This window comes from Eriocheir sinensis, chromosome 9 (assembly GCF_024679095.1).
Source record: "Eriocheir sinensis breed Jianghai 21 chromosome 9, ASM2467909v1, whole genome shotgun sequence".
NCBI classification, from domain to species: Eukaryota; Metazoa; Arthropoda; class Malacostraca; order Decapoda; family Varunidae; genus Eriocheir; species Eriocheir sinensis.
Window position 1 is genome coordinate 9,213,676 of NC_066517.1, and position 17,586 is coordinate 9,231,261.

The window sequence follows — 17,586 nt, forward strand, 5'->3', positions numbered from 1 at the left end:
ATATACTCGTGTCCTGCCTGTTAAGGTTGGGTGGCCTGTATATAACTCCTAGAGTTAGTTTTTCTTTTCTTTGTAAACGTCCACCCAAACTGATTCTGAATCCATGTTAGTTTTGACTGAGTTGTTAACTAAACATTTAAGTGAGTCTTTAACATATAGCGCAACTCCACCTCCCTTTCTGCCCCTTCTGTCTTTGTGAAACATCTGATAACCCGTTATTTCAAATTCTGACCTAAAATTTCTATTAGCAAAGTCTATCCATGTCTCAGTGATCGCTATTATGTCAAAATTTTCTGAACAAGCTTCACCCCTTAGTAAGTCTATCTTGTTTCTGAGGCTCCTGCTGTTAGTATAGAAGATTCTTAGCCCGTCCTCTGTTACTCCTCTAGAATTACTTCTAAGCTGCCTGGTTATATTATGAGCTAGATGTCCCTCCCATTACTCCTCCCATTGCTCCCATTACTCCTCCCCCTCGCCTATACTAAAAATCCCTCAGGGTACCAAGTGCTCGCTCAAGGAGTCTGAGAGAGCCTCAACACCCTTGAACGTCAAGTGTATCCGTCACGGGCGTAGAGGGCGTCGTTGCCAAAGAAGAGGTCCCAATTGTCGACGAACAGCCACCCATTGCGCTCGCAGTGCTCAGCAAGTCTGCTGTTCACTGCTATCGCCCTGACAGCCATCCATCGCCAACGCCCTCCTTGGCAGGACGCCACACATTACTGGTGACCCACCAGCGTCACGTATCCTGCCTAACAATTCTCTAAAACGCCTGAGAAGGTCCTCGCTTGGCACACGAGAAACGTCGTTTCCGCCACAGCTGAGAAAGACAATGGGGTTCGATCCTCGCTTGCCATACACGCCTCAATCCTGTCTGATATATGGCCCACCCCTGCCCCTGGGAAACACACCTCGTCCTGTTCTTATCCTTGGAGCAAAAATACCTGTCAACATAACGAACCTGACTATCACCAACAACAAGAACCCGACGGTCGGAAAGGGGCCAGGAGGGTGGGTGAAGGGGGGAGGGGAGAGCGGGAAGGGAGGGGAGGGACCTGCTGTGAAGAACGAGGAGAAATTGTGGAAGAGGTGGAAGGTGGAAAGGAGGAGGAGGAGGAGGAAGACGAAGAAGAAGAAAGGAGGGTGAGGTGGTGGAGGAGGAATGGACGAGGAGAGGAGGAGGAAGAGGGGAAAGGGAAGGTAAGGGACAGGTGTTGGAGGGAGGACGAGCGAGGAGGCGGAGGACAAGGAGGAGAAAGAGGGAGAGGAGGAGGAGGAGGGGAGAGTGGAGGCGGGAAGAGGGAGAGGGGACGGAAGAGGAAGGAGGAATTTGAGGCGGAGGAGGAGGAGGGGATGGCGGAGGAGGAGGAGGAGGAGGAAGGAGGAGTAGGTGAAAGGGAGAGGTGAGGTGGGGGAGGGAGGGACGGACGAGGAGGAGGAGGAAGGGGAAGGGGAAGGTGAAGGACAGGTGTGGGAGGGAGGGACGAGCGAAGAGGCGGAGGACAAGGAGGAGGAAGAGGGAGAGGAGGAGGAGGAGGGTGGGTGGGGAGAGGGGAGAGGGGGGACGGAGGAGGAAGGCGAGGAGGAGGAAGAGGAGGAAGAAGAGGAGAAGGAGGGGTGGGAAGCGGGGAGATCGGAGATGGTCGAGGAGGAGGAGGAGGATGATGGGAGGGGCTGCTGTGTGGTTGAAGACAATACTAGAGGGGAGGAGGACGAGGAAGAAGAGGAAGAGGAGGGGGAGGAGGAGGAAGAGGAAGGGGAGGAGGAGGAGGCGGGGCTTGTTGCTGCTGCACTAACCAGTGAGTGTACCTGGGCGGCGAGAGTCGTAACCCTATTCTCTAACTCTATGATCCTCTGATCATCCTTCTGAGTCTTAACGCAGAACCTACAAACGTCCTTGGAAAGAAAGTACTGCTTGGCCATGCGAAGGCCACACCCAGAACAACGCTTGAGGGACTTCATGTTGAATCTATGGGAGATGCAAGAAGGAAACAATTAGGCGCGTTAAGACGATAACAAAGTACGCAGCTGCGGTGAGGTCGTCAGGTCAAAAATGTGTATCTAGGAAAACAAACCAACAGCTGCTGTGAGGTCGTCAGGTCAAAAATGTGTATCTAGGAAAACAAACCAACAGCTGCTGTGAGGTCGTCAGGTCAAAAATGTGTATCTAGGAAAACAAACCAACAGCTGCGGTGAGGTCGTCAGGTCAAAAATGTGTATCTAGGAAAACAAACCACAGCTGCTGTGAGGTCGCAGTCAGGTCAATTCCCCGGGGAAAAGGGTGTGTCTCGGGTAAAAAGGCGCGGTTATTTCTACCCACCAAGACAAAACATAGGCCAATATTAATATACTGAGAAATCACTTACGGAAAGAAGATAATAACTGTGTTCACTAGGTTTGCGCGGAAAGTGGATTATCTAGTGTTTTTGTGTGGACTTAGAAATTAACGTAGCTTGGCGCGCCTGATTCACGTAGTCCTATTATCACAGCACAGTAAAGTATCCTAATAATAGAAGGAGAAGAAAACACAAAAGCAATATATAAATAAAAAAAACACAAAAGCAATATAAAACCGTGTAGCACTGGGTTGGCGTGAAAGAATGTTGAATTTAGTGTAGATGTGGGAAGCTTAATACACTTGTCCTAGGAGTAACTGTGGATCACTATCTAACTAAGTAAATACTAAATCAGAACACTTAGCGGTCTGTAGTAGAAGGCAGGGTAATCCTCCTGGTTTTGTAGTCCTCCAGTACAGCAGCAGTTACACAGAAGCACAGAACGCCTCACACCGCGAAAGCAGAGGAAAACAGAGGAAAGAGCGAGTTGGCACCACACAGCAGCGGGGCAAAGTCACGTGTGAACCCAAGGAAGGTCGCGAAGCACTGACGACATAGTCTTGTTCTGCTATTTGGTGTAGTTTTTATGATTATTATACGAGTTTGTGTCGATACAATATCTTACATTCTGATGAGCTGTACATAAAAAAACTATTAATAATGTTTTTTTACCTCCTTTTCTACAGAAATAAACCCGACCGTCTTTTAAGGAGGGCGATCGGATACCTCATTTGGTGATTCAGATGATTCAGGTTTTTTGTCAGTTCAGATGACCCAGATGATGAGCTCTCCGAGGAAAGTGACGAGTTAGAAACAGATGAAGAGCAGGATGGGGAAGATTATTTTCTTGTCTGTTATGAGCAAAATTTTAATTTATCAGGAATTTTTTTTTTTTTACGTTATTTGCGGAGTGGTATTTCCCTTTACAGTTTTTTTTTTACATTGTTTGATATGAGGGGCATTTGCCTCTACAGTTGATTACTGTTACATAATGAAATGCTTATATTTGGAAGCAAAATGTCACCAAACTTTAAATGTATTTTGGATGCCTTTACATAGCTATATATTTATTACCTTATCATTTTGAACTTATTACCTGGTACCATTGCAACACATCTGCAGTCATAATAAATACAAATTTACCCACAAATTGTTTATATACTCATGTTTGTAAAAGTTTATAGAAAGGGCTATTCGGGCCACAGATGTACCAATATGCAACAAGTGAAACATCTGCTCAGCACACTGGCGGCCCAGTAAGTGAACAAGGTATAAACAATCATATGTGAACATTTCATGACAATCAAATGAATACAAATGGCAAGACACATGAAATGTAAAAAAAAATCTTAAGGAGCCATAATATTGAAAATTTGTTTTTTACACTTCAAAAAATTTCACAAAATCAACAAAACGTCTGACAGTCTTTTGTAAGGTATCAATATAATCTACAACTAAACAGCAATTTTTCTCATTTTGTACATTTTTTTTAAATGTAAAAAGAAAACGGGGGAAAAAGTGGAGAAAATTATTAGTGACAATAAATTCAATTTGTTTTTAGGCTAGAACAAAAAATGAAAAAAAATTACAAAATGAGAAATGTAGATCTATACACAAAGTTTCTATGGTATATTTTTTTCAACTAAAGTCTCTGAAAGATAAATAAGATTTTATGCTTTGTTTGAGTCTCCTCTACACATTCACTCAAATTTCACAAAATTCACAGAATGTCATACACGTACACCAAGGAACAACATACTAAAATTTCAAAGCCATAGGACATACTGTGTGCCCAGGAGGGACCCCCCCGGACGCCCTCCTTAACCCGAGAACGTTGGCAGACCCTTTTTTAGGCTTTCACGAGTCGTGGCTGTGGTACGGTGGACCCTAAAAAGGGCTCGCCATAAAACGCCTAATTCGAGCTAATTGTAGGCGGTGGTGGCATAGCGCAACCCACCATGAATGCCCTAGGTCAATGTGGTGGGTGGGTGATCTTGAGGTGGGCTTTTTTGTCATAGGTGGTGCTGTAAGGTCATGGCATACTGAATTAGCTATCCATACAGTGATCACTTGGCAAATTCTCTGTAGTACACAACAAGCGACTCTCGGCTAGATGCCACGCATCACGAGACTGTTTATTTTGTAACAAACATCACCCAAAAAGAATGGAGTTTGAGTAAAAGTAAATATTTGTAACGGTTTTATGGTTATGAGAGGAGTACTCTGATGTACGTTCCATGCTCTTTTCTTAGTCTCAAAATGCAGAGTAGTTTTGTCGTTTCTCGGGCACTTCTCGGCCTTCCCATAGCCGAAGCCTACGGGTTAATAAGGCAGTGAGGCCGCTGATTGGGTGAGCGCTGGCGATGACGTCATTGGACTCCCAGCGAATCACAAGCGTGTTTTCAGAGCTCAGCCAATCGTAAGGCTTCATCTGTGGCTTTAAAATGACCCGTTCTCTCTTTCTGTTTTCTTTCTTTTTCCAAGGTACGTATTTTGAGATAGCAAGGGAGTAAAGAAGGAAAAAAAGTGAGCTCCGGGGGGCAGCATGACCCAATTATAATGGCACCACTATAAACAGTTGCCTGCGCCATGACAGGCTCGGGGCCGACCATTAGGCTCAGATGGATAGTTTACCGGCGCCATAAGCCACATAAAAAAAAAAACTCCTGTGGGGTGAGCCCAGCCCTGCACCTTACCACACACTCTCAACACCTCTCACCTCCTCTACCACTACCCCATAGGCCAGTTTCACGTGAAAAACTATGCGTTGATCACCACCATTGGTAACGATCAAAACAAATAAAGTGAAAGCGGCCCTAGGAGTAGGGCACAGTGTTGGGGCGGTGGACTCCCAAGTCGCCCAAAGTGAACATCACCTACACTGCAACAAGACAAGACCCATAACTTAAATTACAGTTAGTTCCGTATTGGAGAGTAAGATGTTGGTATTTTCCTGAGGTCAGGGTGGCAACCCTACACACACGTGGCCCATCCACACCCTGGCCCTCCGCTCCTTCCTGTCCCAAGTACAGCCCGTCCACACCCTGGCCCTCTCCTCCTTCCTGTCCCAATTACAGCCCGTCCACACCCTGGCCCTCCGCTCCTTCCTGTCCCAATTACAGCCCGTCCACACCCTGGCCCTCCGCTCCTTCCTGTCCCAATTACAGCCCGTCCACACCCTGGCCCTCCGCTCCTTCCTGTCCCAAGTACAGCCCGTCCACACCCTGGCCCTCCCCTCCTTCCTGTCCCAAGTGTAGCCCGTCCACACCCTGGCCCTCCCCTCCTTCCTGTCCCAAGTGTAGCCTGTCCACCCTGGCCCTCCCTCCTTCCTGTCTCAAGTGTAGCCTCTCCACACCCTGGCCCTCCGCTCCTTCCTGTCCCAAGTACAGCCCGTCCACACCCTGGCCCTCCCCTCCTTCCTGTCCCAAGTATAGCCCGTCCACACCCTGGCCCTCCGCTCCTTCCTGTCCCAAGTACAGCCTGTCCACACCCTGGCCCTCCCTCCTTCCTGTCCCAAGTGTAGCCTGTCCACACCCTGGCCCTCCTCCTTCCTGTCCCAAGTGTGGCCCGTCCACACCCTGGCCCTCCCCGCCTGCCTGTCCCAAGTGTACCCCGTCCACACCTGGCCCTCCCTCCTTCCTGTCCCAAGTGTAGCCCGTCCACACCCTGGCCCTCCCCTCCTTCCAGTCCCAAGTGGAGCCCGTCCACACCCTGGCCCTCCCCTCCTTCCTGTCCCAAGTGTGGCCCGTCCACACCCTGGCCCTCCCCTCCTTCCTCGGCTTCCTGTCCCAAGTGTAGCCCGTCCACACCCTGGCCCTCCCCTCCTTCCTGTCCCAAGTGTAGCCCGTCCACACCCTGGCCCTCCCCGCCTGACCTCCTCAAAGGGACGGACGTTGACCTTGCTGCTGCGGCATCAAACCTTAACCTTGCTTTTCACCTCGTTTGGTGAAACGACACTTGTTGTTTTGTGTATGAATCGACTCCGTGTGTTACATTTTAACGTCACAACTTTTGAAATCCGTTCATCCACGCTTTTAATTAACCGTTACTTAAATAGGCCCGTACGCCTTATCAGAAATCGAACGACTAACTGTGCTTGTTTACTTGTCTTATTTAGCACCACTCAACCTAATTAATTAACGTCTAACTCAGTGCTGTGACGCGTCTAACTAGTGTTTGAAGTGTTGCGAGGATTACCTTACAGTGAGAGGACTTCCCTGCTGATCCACGAGCGGTTAAATTATATATCGACTTTTTTGTGTTTCCTGTCTTTCCTCAATAGGATTACAACTACACGACCTAACACAGCACCCAGTGAAAGACAGTGAGCTTCTTGTGTCTAACTAACGTAGAAAATCTGTCACTAACGTAGAAGTACAAAGCTTGACCCGTATACCAGCACACCTGTTTTGAAAAGGAGGAAAAGTTTAATCCCCCAGAGAATTTTAATCCCGGAGGGAAAACACGTGTGGGCCCTCATAGACGCCACACCTTAAACTCTCCCGCGTGACTCGACCGATTTAAAGCCGCCTCCCTCTAGGTGTTCACCACAGCCCACGCGGATACAAAATTCATCTTAACTGTAAAGCTCACAGTTATATCGTTTTGCAACAGTAAATAAAAAAAAGAAGTAATCATGCCGTCCAACTATTTCAATTGCTGTAATTGTTCAAAGAAATATGCTGCGATTCACTACCAAACCAGCAACTCGATGTGTAGGTACTGTGTCTTAGACTTACGTATTCAGGCACTACAAACAACCAACGAGGATCTACAACGCTCCAATTCTTTACTTTGGGACATCGTGACGTCATACCCTCAACTCCCTACTCCTCCTTCTTCTTCTTCTTCTTCTTCTTCTTCTTCTTCTTCTTCGTCTTCTACGTACTCCGAAATCACCCGATCACATACCTCCTCCTCCTCCTCAGCCCCCTCCATTTCTCATCCCTCCCCCGCCTTCTCCCTTCCCTCCTCCACCTCATCACCACAGGCCGCCACAGGCCCTTCTTCACCCTCCACCACCAGCACCGCCATCACCCCCGCCCCCTCCCCCACCCATCCCACCATCACCACCACGACCTACTCTTCCTCCTCCCCTTCCTCTTCCTCACTCTTCTCTTCCGCCCCTTCCTCCTCCTCCAACTCTGCCCCCTCCTCCACATCATCAACATCCTCCTCCTCTACTCCCCCCCAGCCAACCCCTTCCGCCTCTTCCTCCTCCGCCTCTGCCGCCTCCTCATACATTTCTTCTCCCCCCTCCTCCACATCCTCAACATCCTCCTCCTCTCCCCTCCCCAGTCAACCCATACCGCCACTTCCTCCTCCTCCGCCTCTGGCCCCTCCTCCACATCCTCAACATCCTCCGCCGCTACTCCTCCCCAGACAACCCCTTCCTCACCTTACTCCGCCTCCGCCTCTGCCCCTCCTCCACATCCTCAACATCCTCCTCCTCTACTCCCCCTGCAGTCAACCCCTTCCGCCTCTTCCTCATCTTCCTTGGCTCCCCTTGTCCCTCTCCTCTACCAGCCCTCCTAACGCCTCCACGTCCAGTCGCCACCACACTCCCACTCCTCACTACTCATCCATTAGACGCCACAAGACCATTCTTCCTGCTGTGGTCTGCGTAGATCAGACACAGTTTCGGGGCACAGACAAGCTGAAAACATCTGTTAGACTTGTAGGGGACTCGCTGGTTAGAGGTTAATTAACGAATTCTGCGGCAGGAATACAGAGACGCGGAGGCGTTATTGTATTCCGGAGCCAAACTGGACGACATTACTTCAGCTGTCGATGCTGTCACGGAACTCGAGAAGGAAGACACAGTTTATTTGATTCACTCGTGTACAAATGACGTTCAGTCTACTCAAACTCAGGCCCTACTATCAAAATACCGTCAGGTCATTCGGCGTTACAAGACCAAGTCCCCTCACGTCATTGTCTCTGGAATTCTACCCAGAATCAGCGCTTACGCCGGCTTCAACAGCAAAGCGAGCAACATCAATACTAGTCTGAAGGAAATTTGTGACGTCGAAGGCGTGGCGTTTACAAACGCCTGGCACCACTTCCTTGAGCGCCCAGACTTGTTTTGGAACGATGGACTACATCTGAATGAGGTTGGATCGGCGCGTTTCGGGAGGCTTCTGGACGAGGCAGTGAAAAGCTTTTCGAAAAGCCTTTCAAAAAACGGCGGGCGAGGACGGAGCAAAGGCAGCCCTTGATCAACCAACCCGTAGCGTCAGTGCGACTCACAAGAAACTGTGTAACTAACCACGCCTCCGACAAGCGAACTGGTACAACTCGTCACGGCCACATTTCTATCATGTACACAAATGCACGTAGTTTAATACCCAAAAAGGACGAAATTAGGGCGTATATTGCAACAGAGAAACCAGATGTGGTAGCCATCACAGAGACTTGGGCCAACTCTACCATCTAGAATCCGAAATGTCATTCCTGGGTACGAAAGCGTCCACAAAAGTCGAAATCACAAGAAAGGATGAGGAGTAGTCTGCTACGTAAAAAGTAGACTCATTGCCATATAAATAGAGAAAAAGGACGCAGAGAAATACGATTGTGTCTATGTGGAAATAACCGCAAATAACAAGAAACTAACACTTGCAACCGTATACAGGCCTTCGAAACAACAGGCAGCCGATGACACTGCCCTCTACGAAGAGATTCACTCTCTAACACAAAGCAAGGAAGCAATTATAATTGGGGACTTTAATTGCCCTAACATTGACAGGGGACTGATGACTGGAGATCAAGAGGGTAACAGGCTTTTAGAAATGGTGGAGGATTCGTTCCTCACTCAAGTTGTAACTCAACCACCAACAGAAAACAATCTGCTGGATCTGGTATTAGTAAGCGACCCGACCTCATTCGCGACTGTACAGTTGGTGAGAAACTTAATGGGTGCGATCACCACTTAATCCGTTTTAATATCAACATATGTCACAAACTCGTAGATAATCCGTCAGTGATACCAGATTACAAAAAAGGAAATTTCAACTTAGCCCGTGCACTGCTTCCCCTTACGACCTGGGACCAACTTGGCATCACCGACAATACAATCGACAACACGTGGAACGTCTTCAAGGATAAGCTTTTGGAGGTAGAGAAGGCTACAGTCAGTGCCTACGAAATCCAGGCGAGTAAATGGTGCCGTAGATCCACCGTGGATGACCAGAGAAATAAAAAGGGCAGTAAACCTAAAAAAAAGGAATTATAATTTGATGAAAGAGAATGCTATGGCCGAAGCCAGCACACAGTACCACAACAGCCTCAGAGCTTGTCGCAGCCTTATTCGAGTAGTAAACGAAACTATGAAAAACAAATAGCGCGCGAAATCAAGACCAACTCCAAAAAATCCTTCACATACATCAGATCGAAAAAGTAAAATCCAATATTGGTCCCCTGACAGACGAGACCGGATCTATAATCCAGGACAGTAAACAGATGGCCAGAATCCTCAACAGTAACTTCGCATCCGTATTCACAGCCCAGGATATCGAAACCATTCCGAGAGCCCTGCCCCGCCGAGTGAGATCACGCCGCTGGAAATTGACTCAATATGCGACCAAGAAGTAAAAAAGTACTTGGACAAACTCGACACGAACAAGTCAACGGGACCCGACAGTTTGTCCCAGCGGTTATTAAAAGAGCTTAAACAACAAATTCTTCAACCACTCACTACCATATTCAACCGGTCAGTTCAACTAAACAAGGTCCCGGAAGACTGGAAGATGGCGAACGTAACACCAATTTTCAAAAAAGGAGACAAAAGCGTTGCATTAAACTACAGGCCCATAAGTTTGACATCAGTGGCAGGAAAAATACTCGAAAAGATTATTAGAGACAAACTTGTTAAGTTTCTAGAAAACAATAATATAATCTCCGACACCCAGCATGGCTTCAGAAACAAGCGCTCCTGCCTAACGAATTTATTAGACTTCTTCCAAGGTATATATAAGAACTGGGATGCCCACATCCCCAGTGATGTTATATACCTGGACTTTCAGAAAGCCTTCGACAAGGTACCGCACGAGCGACTCCTTAAGAAACTGCACTCGGCGAGCATCGGAGCCAATCTGATCGCGTGGATAAGAGATTGGCTCACCGACAGAAAACAACGAGTACTACTCAACGGACAGCCTTCCGATTGGCTACCAGTCACTAGTGGAGTGCCTCAAGGGTCAGTGCTGGGACCCATCCTCTTTATCATATATATCAATGACCTAGAATCAGGACTGAAATCCACAATATCGAAATTTGCAGATGACACCAAGGTGGGTGGAGATGCCCTCACAAAGACCGACTGCGAAATCATTCAGAAAGACCTCAATCACATTATCGAATGGTCGGAAAAATGGCAAATGTCTTTTAATGTTGACAAATGCAAAGTCATGCACATTGGGTCCCAAAATAGTAACCACACATACATCATGAATGGGAGACCTCTGCAAGCGATGCAGGAGGAAAAGGATCTTGGAGTCACTATCAGCAGTGACCTGAAACACGCGAATCACTGTAAAAAAGCATACAACAAGGCCAACATTATGCTCGGGTTCATAGCGAGGAACTTCGATTGTAAAACACCAGACGTGATGCTATCCTTGTATAATTCCATGGTAAGACCGCACCTCGAGTATGCAGTGCAGTTCTGGTCTCCCAATTACAGAAAGGACATTGCTTTACTGGAAAGGATTCAACGACGCGCCACAAAGATGATTCCAACCTTCAGGGCTCAACCATACGAGGAACGACTCAAGCGACTCAATCTCTTTACATTGGAGAAAAGACGCCTACGAGGGGATATGATTCAAGTCTTCAAGTATCTAAAAAAGTTCAATAACGTCGATTACTCCAAATTCTTTGAACTGCAAACCAACTCAAGATCTAGAAATAACGGCTTACCCATTCAGTCGAGTCGATGTAACACAGACATTGGAAGGAGTTTCTTTTCAAACCGAGTCATCCGCCACTGGAACAATCTTCCCTCAGAAATAGTAAATGCGAATACCATCAACTCCTTCAAATATAGAATCGACCGTCATTTCGCTGCGTCAGGAGTAAACTGAATAACGAGGGGCTTCCATCTGCTCCTCAATATCGAGGTGCTTTCATCTGCTCACCAAGCCCAAAGTGGCGGTCGAGCAGATTAAATCACCCAAGCGGGCGACTTCGTAATGAGCCAATAGGCTTTCTGTTGCCTGCATTTCCATGTTTCCATGTTTCCTTCCTGTCCCAAGTGTAGCCCGTCCACACCCTGGCCCTCCCCTCCTTCCTGTCCCAAGTGTAGCCCGTCCACACCCTGGCCCTTCCCTCCTTCCTGTCCCAAGTGTAGCCCGTCCACACCCTGGCCCTCCCCTCCTTCCTGTCCCAAGTGTAGCCCGTCCACACCCTGGCCCTCCCCTCCTTCCTGTCCCAAGTGTAGCCCGTCCACACCCTGGCCCTCCACCACACACTCACCCTGGGGGCCTGCACGCCGAGGGGCCTCCTCCACGAGAAACACTGCCAGGGCACTTCAGGGCACGCGGCGGACCTCGACCTTGATCTTGATGTCACAGGGGACTTGTTTGCTTCCTCCTCCTCTTCTTCTTCTCCTTCCTTTATAGCTTCTTGGCTCCTTCTTGATTGTTTCACTTTTCTGTCTCCCTGTATTCAGACTTTCCGATTTTATCCTTTCCGATTGACCTATTTTCCCATTTCTTTATTTTATTTCCCTGTTTTCTTCTTTTCCTTCTCCTCTTGTTTATCTGCAACAATAAACTATCAATCAATCAAATCTCCTCTTTGCACATATTCTTAGGTCCTTCTTGATTCTTTATTTTTTTGTGCACCTAGATTCAGATTTTCCTGTTTTCCTCTTCTGATTTAGTACATATTTTTCCCATTTTCTTTTATTTCCGTATTTTCTTCTTCTTTTGTGATGATCTGCTTCTTTTTCTCTTCTTCACACTATATTCAGGTTTTCCTATTTTGCGATTTGCCTATTTTCCTATTTTTCTTCTTTTCTTTCTAATTGGAGACTTTTTATGCCTAAGTTGTTGTCTTTTATGCATTTTATTTATGGTCTTTTATTTCTTGTATTTTCTTTTCCTTACGCTTAGTTTTATCCTTGGAGGAATAATACATGGAGTGGCCCTCAGCGGGTCGCTCTCTTGGAGGAAGATTCTTCCTCCTCTTGAGCAGGCATTGCCTAACTTTGTAATAACTACCGATGAAGTCCTTAAAGCTCTCCAGTCCCTTAAAACAAATACAAGCCCCGGACCTGACAACGTATATCCTATACTGCTTAACCCTAGAATGGAAACCGTTTGCCGTTTGGCACAAAAATTAAGGGGTTTTTGAAACTCGCGCTCACTGTAGTTAACCTTGGCCGAATTTTTCAACTCATTCACGGGCATGTATTAGTGCGTCGGGTGCCCTGTTGAGGAGAGGGTATCACAGTCCTCTGCTCCTTCTCACTTCTCTGGTATGAGTGCCCCGTGTGCCATTCGGCACAGCGTTTCCAGTAACGTTATTTTTGTTGTCAAATAAAGTTTTGGAAGTACCCATTTTGCCCTCTTTCGGATTCTATCCCTCTCTCTGTTCCTAAGGGCCGTACTTTAAAAACCTTTCGCCAGGCCTGGCACTGGAGTTCTCCGGGCGATCCGATATTTGGTACCATTAGACGGAATGAACGCTTCGCCGGGCTAACGGCCGTATTCTCAGTGAATCTCTTCCCCCTTCCCGCAAGGAAACGAGGGTTCGTGGACCAAACGGTATGCTCAGTGACGAGGAGTGTCTTTGATGCAGCGCGCGAAACGGCGAGCGGGAAAGAAATTAACTAATTTCCTCTCTTGACGAAGAGGAGGTGAAGGCCCGCTGTTCGCTAATATCTTCGCACATTTAATGCTTTATTACAACATTTTTCCATGTTGCTGTATTATTAATTGGGTATAAGAACAATATAAATTTTCTAGGCCTTATATAAAAAGTCATACAATGCGAGAAACATATTTTTTTCTGTTTATTCAAGACTTCACGGTTCCCATGATAATTTAAGCCAACACTGGAACGCACCTCCAAGCCAGCATGCCCCGCCCTTCAGACTCAACTATTCACAACAATTCTCCTTTTTAAGCATTTGTAGGGCGGGCACTTCAAACCATAAGCATGAAGAGTGCTGGGACAAATTTAAAAGTGACGGACTGACAGCTAGGCTTCGGCCTCCGGGCGAATGTTTCACAAGTCTGTATGAATATGTGGTGCTATGTGGTACTCCGTGCTGGGCTTCCCACAGCCAATCTCCAAACTCGTGACGTCACCTGTGGGTGGAGCTTAGCAAAGCTCAGCAATATAGATGATACCATTTTCCACCCACTGATAGGAGCTCTAAAGCTAGTTAAAAATATATTTACAAGGGAGAAATAACGAAGGGAGAAAGAGATCTCATGGAACAGGAGGAAAATAAAGAAAATAAAAGCAGTTTATTCTAACGAGGTCTCCTAAGCTCCGCCCACAGGTAACGGGACGATATCAAAGCGAAGCAAACATAGCCACAGATACCAACCAATTAAACCCATCAATGTAAATTTTCTGCTATATATATTGTATGTCACTGTATCAAGCACTGCTTACATAAGTACTTGCCACACAATATTTTCCATTATAGAAATGTACCTAAAATGCATTAATGTTTCGGTTTTCAACGTTTGTTTGATTTGCAGTAGTACCAACACTACACGGAAAGATTGTTCGAAGGGGGAAGAGAAACTAGGGTTTGAAAATATCTCTTCACGGAAACACACTCTCTAAGCGACGCTTCGACGAAGAGGGAAGAGCTTCACTGAAAATTCCGCCGTAAGCCTCGCCAGCGCTGAGGACGAAATAGTAATGGAACTTGCCGCCGAGCGAAAGTCCAGGCGGAGGCTTCCATTCCCGCTGGCGAAAGGCATAAATTTGAATTGTTTTACTATGTCTGCAGTAGCATGAGAAGTTAAACGAATTAGAAAAGACACACTCATTTATTTTTGCAATAACTCAAACTAGTTATATAAATATCGATGTATTTACTTCTGTTTTCAAGACTATATATTATCGCTCCATGAGGATTCAAGACGCCTGCCTCCTCCGGTAAGTGCACTCTGTATTATCGTTCACATATTTAGGTTAATTTCCATTTTATGCAAGCCTGCGGCTTTGTTTGAATGTTTTGATGAATGCAGCGGTACTGTCAGGTGCATCAAAGGTGTCTCACGCCCGCAGGTGAGCCATAATGAGCTGTGCCAAGGCCACATTCTTGAGTCCTGCCCGGGCTAGTCATATTACTGATTTTATGCAGGATGAGTTAATAAATTGTTATTTTCATCATAATTTCATAATGAAATTTACAAAATGAGTATTCAGAATCATTCGTCAGTTGTGTATTTATGAATTATTGATGGATTTAATTGGCAAAATGTAACAAAAGCTGATGAAGGTATTTCCTGTTTCCTGTATTTTCAGGTATTGACATAAGAGTGCAAGCAAGTATAAAGGCTGTAGTCACTGTCTAGTGGGGTCACTCCCTCCTAAACCTAGATCAAGAGCAAGACCCAGGTAAGCCAACTAGAATTTATGAAGGGTTACTACTAGAAACATCGCTAAAATTTTACAAGTGTGCCTGTCTTGCTATGGCAGATGAAAATATTCTAGAGGGTAGTTTTTGGTGTGTTTTGAAATAATCTTACCATTAGTTTTCTTCTACCCTCCCCCCCTTCCCATTTAGTGAAACCCATCGATATTTCCTGCAGGACACTCACCCTTTATTGGTAAACCTAAAACTAACCTAGCCTCGATCCCCGTGATAACTTTTTTTCTAACCAACTAGGGGCCCTACACCCCCTTCATAAAGCACATAGGTGTCTTTCGCCGTGATGCAGGTGCACTTGTAAAACAATACCAAAGCATCTGTATCATAAATATTCCAAGACCAATTGTCATTACATTGATTCTTCACTTAGTTCTACTACTTGGTGATATGTTGCATATCACATTAATATTACATAAATATTACTTGCTGTCAAAGTTCATTTCTTGGCATACAGGTCCCATCATACATCATAACTCATAATAGTCACTAATACTTTGTTTGAATAGCATTACATAAATACTACTTGCTAGCAAAGTCCATTTTCCATCATACATCATTATTCATATATAATAGTCAATAATACTTTGTTTGTATAAGCATTACATCATTGTATATAATGTATATTCTTCAGATGATGGCAGCCTTACAAGTTTTTGAGGAGCTTGATGTCCTCGAGGATGCTGCAGGGGAAAGGGTCAGACTGCCGAGAAGGATTGTGAAGGATCGCTTGGATTTATTCCTGACTTTGACTGAAGAGGAATTTACATCCAGGTTCAGGATATCAAAGCAAAGCGCAAGGGCCTTACTTGCTGACTTACATTTACCAGAGGCAGCTGATGCAAGAGGTTAGTGTACATAATATACCATTGCGCTATGATGATTTAAACATGTGGTAATTCTTTAAGTTCTCTAGTCCTGCACCCAGTCCTTTGGAAACTGTTGTCATGGCTGATTTTAATGTTTCAAACATAACCTTAATTTTTTGGGGGTGGTGAATAGCAAATAAATACCATATCCCCACGTCATCAAATACATTAATCAAAATCATTAGCAGTTGTTGCCCTACATATAGATGATATATTACAATGGAATGCAAGATATGGGATTTATTCTTGGTTATCCTTAACAATTTACTCTCCTTCCATAGGATGTCCTGTACCACCTCACCTTCAACTCCTCATCACCTTAAGATGGATGGCTACTGGTGATCTGCACCAAACTATTGGAGATTGCCTGGATGTCTCTCAGCAGTTTGTAAGTTCATGCTCTTCACGTACTGTGCGTGCCATTGCTGCTTTATATCAGCGGTATGTAAAGTTTCCTGGAAGGCATGAGTTAGGGTCCATCAAGACAAACTTTGAAGCAATCTCTGGATTCCCAGGTGTCATTGGTGCAATAGACTGCACACACATTCCCATTCTCAGTCCAGGTGGTCAGCAAGCAGAAACTTACCGAAGCAGAAAGGGCTTCTTTTCATTAAATGTACAAGCAGTGTGTGGTCCAGACTTAACATTTTATAATATTATTTGTCGATGGCCAGGATCAGTCCACGCCAGCAGAATATTTGCTAATAGTTCTCTGTTTGCTCAATTGCAAGCTGGCGATTACAATGGCCATTTGTTAGGGGACTCAGCCTACCCTCTTCGTCCCTTTCTTATGACTCCTGTTGGGAATCCATCACGGCCAAATGAAGGACGATATAACTTGGCTCATGCTAAAACCCGTAATGTAATAGAGAGAGCATTTGGAGTGTGGAAACGACGATTCCGTTGTCTGGCCATTCCTATGCGTACAAGCCTGGACACAACCATGGCCACAATCTGCAGTGCAGCTGTTTTGCACAACATTGCAATGGCAGACAGGAATGAAGATATGGAAGATTATGACAATGATATTATAAATGAAGAGGAAAGACTCATTGAGAATGCACAAAATAGACATGCAGGACAGAGGAAGAGGGCAAACATGATAAATAATGTAGTATTTTCAAATGAATAACATGAAATGATATAAATGTTAGGGACCAATTTTTGCTGCCCAAATAGTGATAAAAGTAAACTGTTGTCTGTATCTTTTTTGGGTTTTGTAAACTGAGGGAGTAAGTCAATACAAAGGCTGCAGCCTGCAGGCACTATACCAAATGGGGTGACTATCTGGCCCGTGCTGGGTTAATGGGTCTCTCCCACTACAAGCTCAAAGGGCCAACTGGACAGGAATGAGCTCTGAGCTCCACAGTCACACATAGCTATAGCATATACTCCCATTACACACACAGGACATGCAAACACACAGGCGTGGAACCCTACTCTACCTTCAGGTAGTGTGGTTTTCAGTCTGGAAAATAAGTTATATTTGTTTTCAAGTTTTATATTTTTGTGGAATCTGTTTTATATGGTTGACTAATAAAATCTATTGGAAAAGTATTTTGATGTTTAATACGACAATCATATCCTGAAAGTCTTTCAGAACAGAAGAAAAAAATGATTAGTGATTTTTTAGTCGAGCCAAGTTTTCTCGTGATATTCTTTGACACACCTCTTTTGAATGGCAATTAGTTCCAATTGGCTTTTATGAACTTTTGAGAGATTGGCATAGTATTCTGTTGCCAACCTCTTTTCGTGATCCATTACATGT

General features: G+C 45.6%; 1 protein-coding gene and 1 long non-coding RNA gene across 2 annotated transcripts in view; one reads left to right on the plus strand and one right to left on the minus strand.

Annotated features, from left to right (window-relative positions):
• LOC126995897 (uncharacterized) overlaps positions 1-11,829 on the minus strand; it is a 56,400-nt gene extending 44,571 nt beyond the window's left edge. The window contains exon 1 of the long non-coding RNA XR_007750815.1: positions 11,805-11,829. This is a non-coding gene — a long non-coding RNA (uncharacterized LOC126995897). The remainder of the gene's footprint in view (positions 1-11,804) is intronic.
• A 2,586-nt stretch (positions 11,830-14,415) lies between these two features.
• On the plus strand, positions 14,416-17,083 carry LOC126996314 (putative nuclease HARBI1). The gene is made up of 4 exons (XM_050856688.1): positions 14,416-14,453; positions 14,826-14,918; positions 15,584-15,797; positions 16,100-17,083. The coding sequence occupies exons 3-4, from the start codon at positions 15,584-15,586 to the stop codon at positions 16,948-16,950; spliced, it is 1,065 nt and encodes a 354-aa protein (XP_050712645.1). The 5' UTR covers positions 14,416-14,453; positions 14,826-14,918; the 3' UTR covers positions 16,951-17,083.
• Positions 17,084-17,586: the final 503 nt, after the last annotated feature.

Excerpts from the sequence above, each read along its gene's own strand:
- LOC126996314 (XM_050856688.1), top strand. The coding sequence starts at position 15,584 with ATGATGGCAGCCTTACAAGTTTTTGAGGAGCTTGATGTCCTCGAGGAT. Across the intron at positions 15,798-16,099 it reads AGAGGCAGCTGATGCAAGAG|GATGTCCTGTACCACCTCAC; the intron begins GTTAGTGTACAT and ends CTCCTTCCATAG.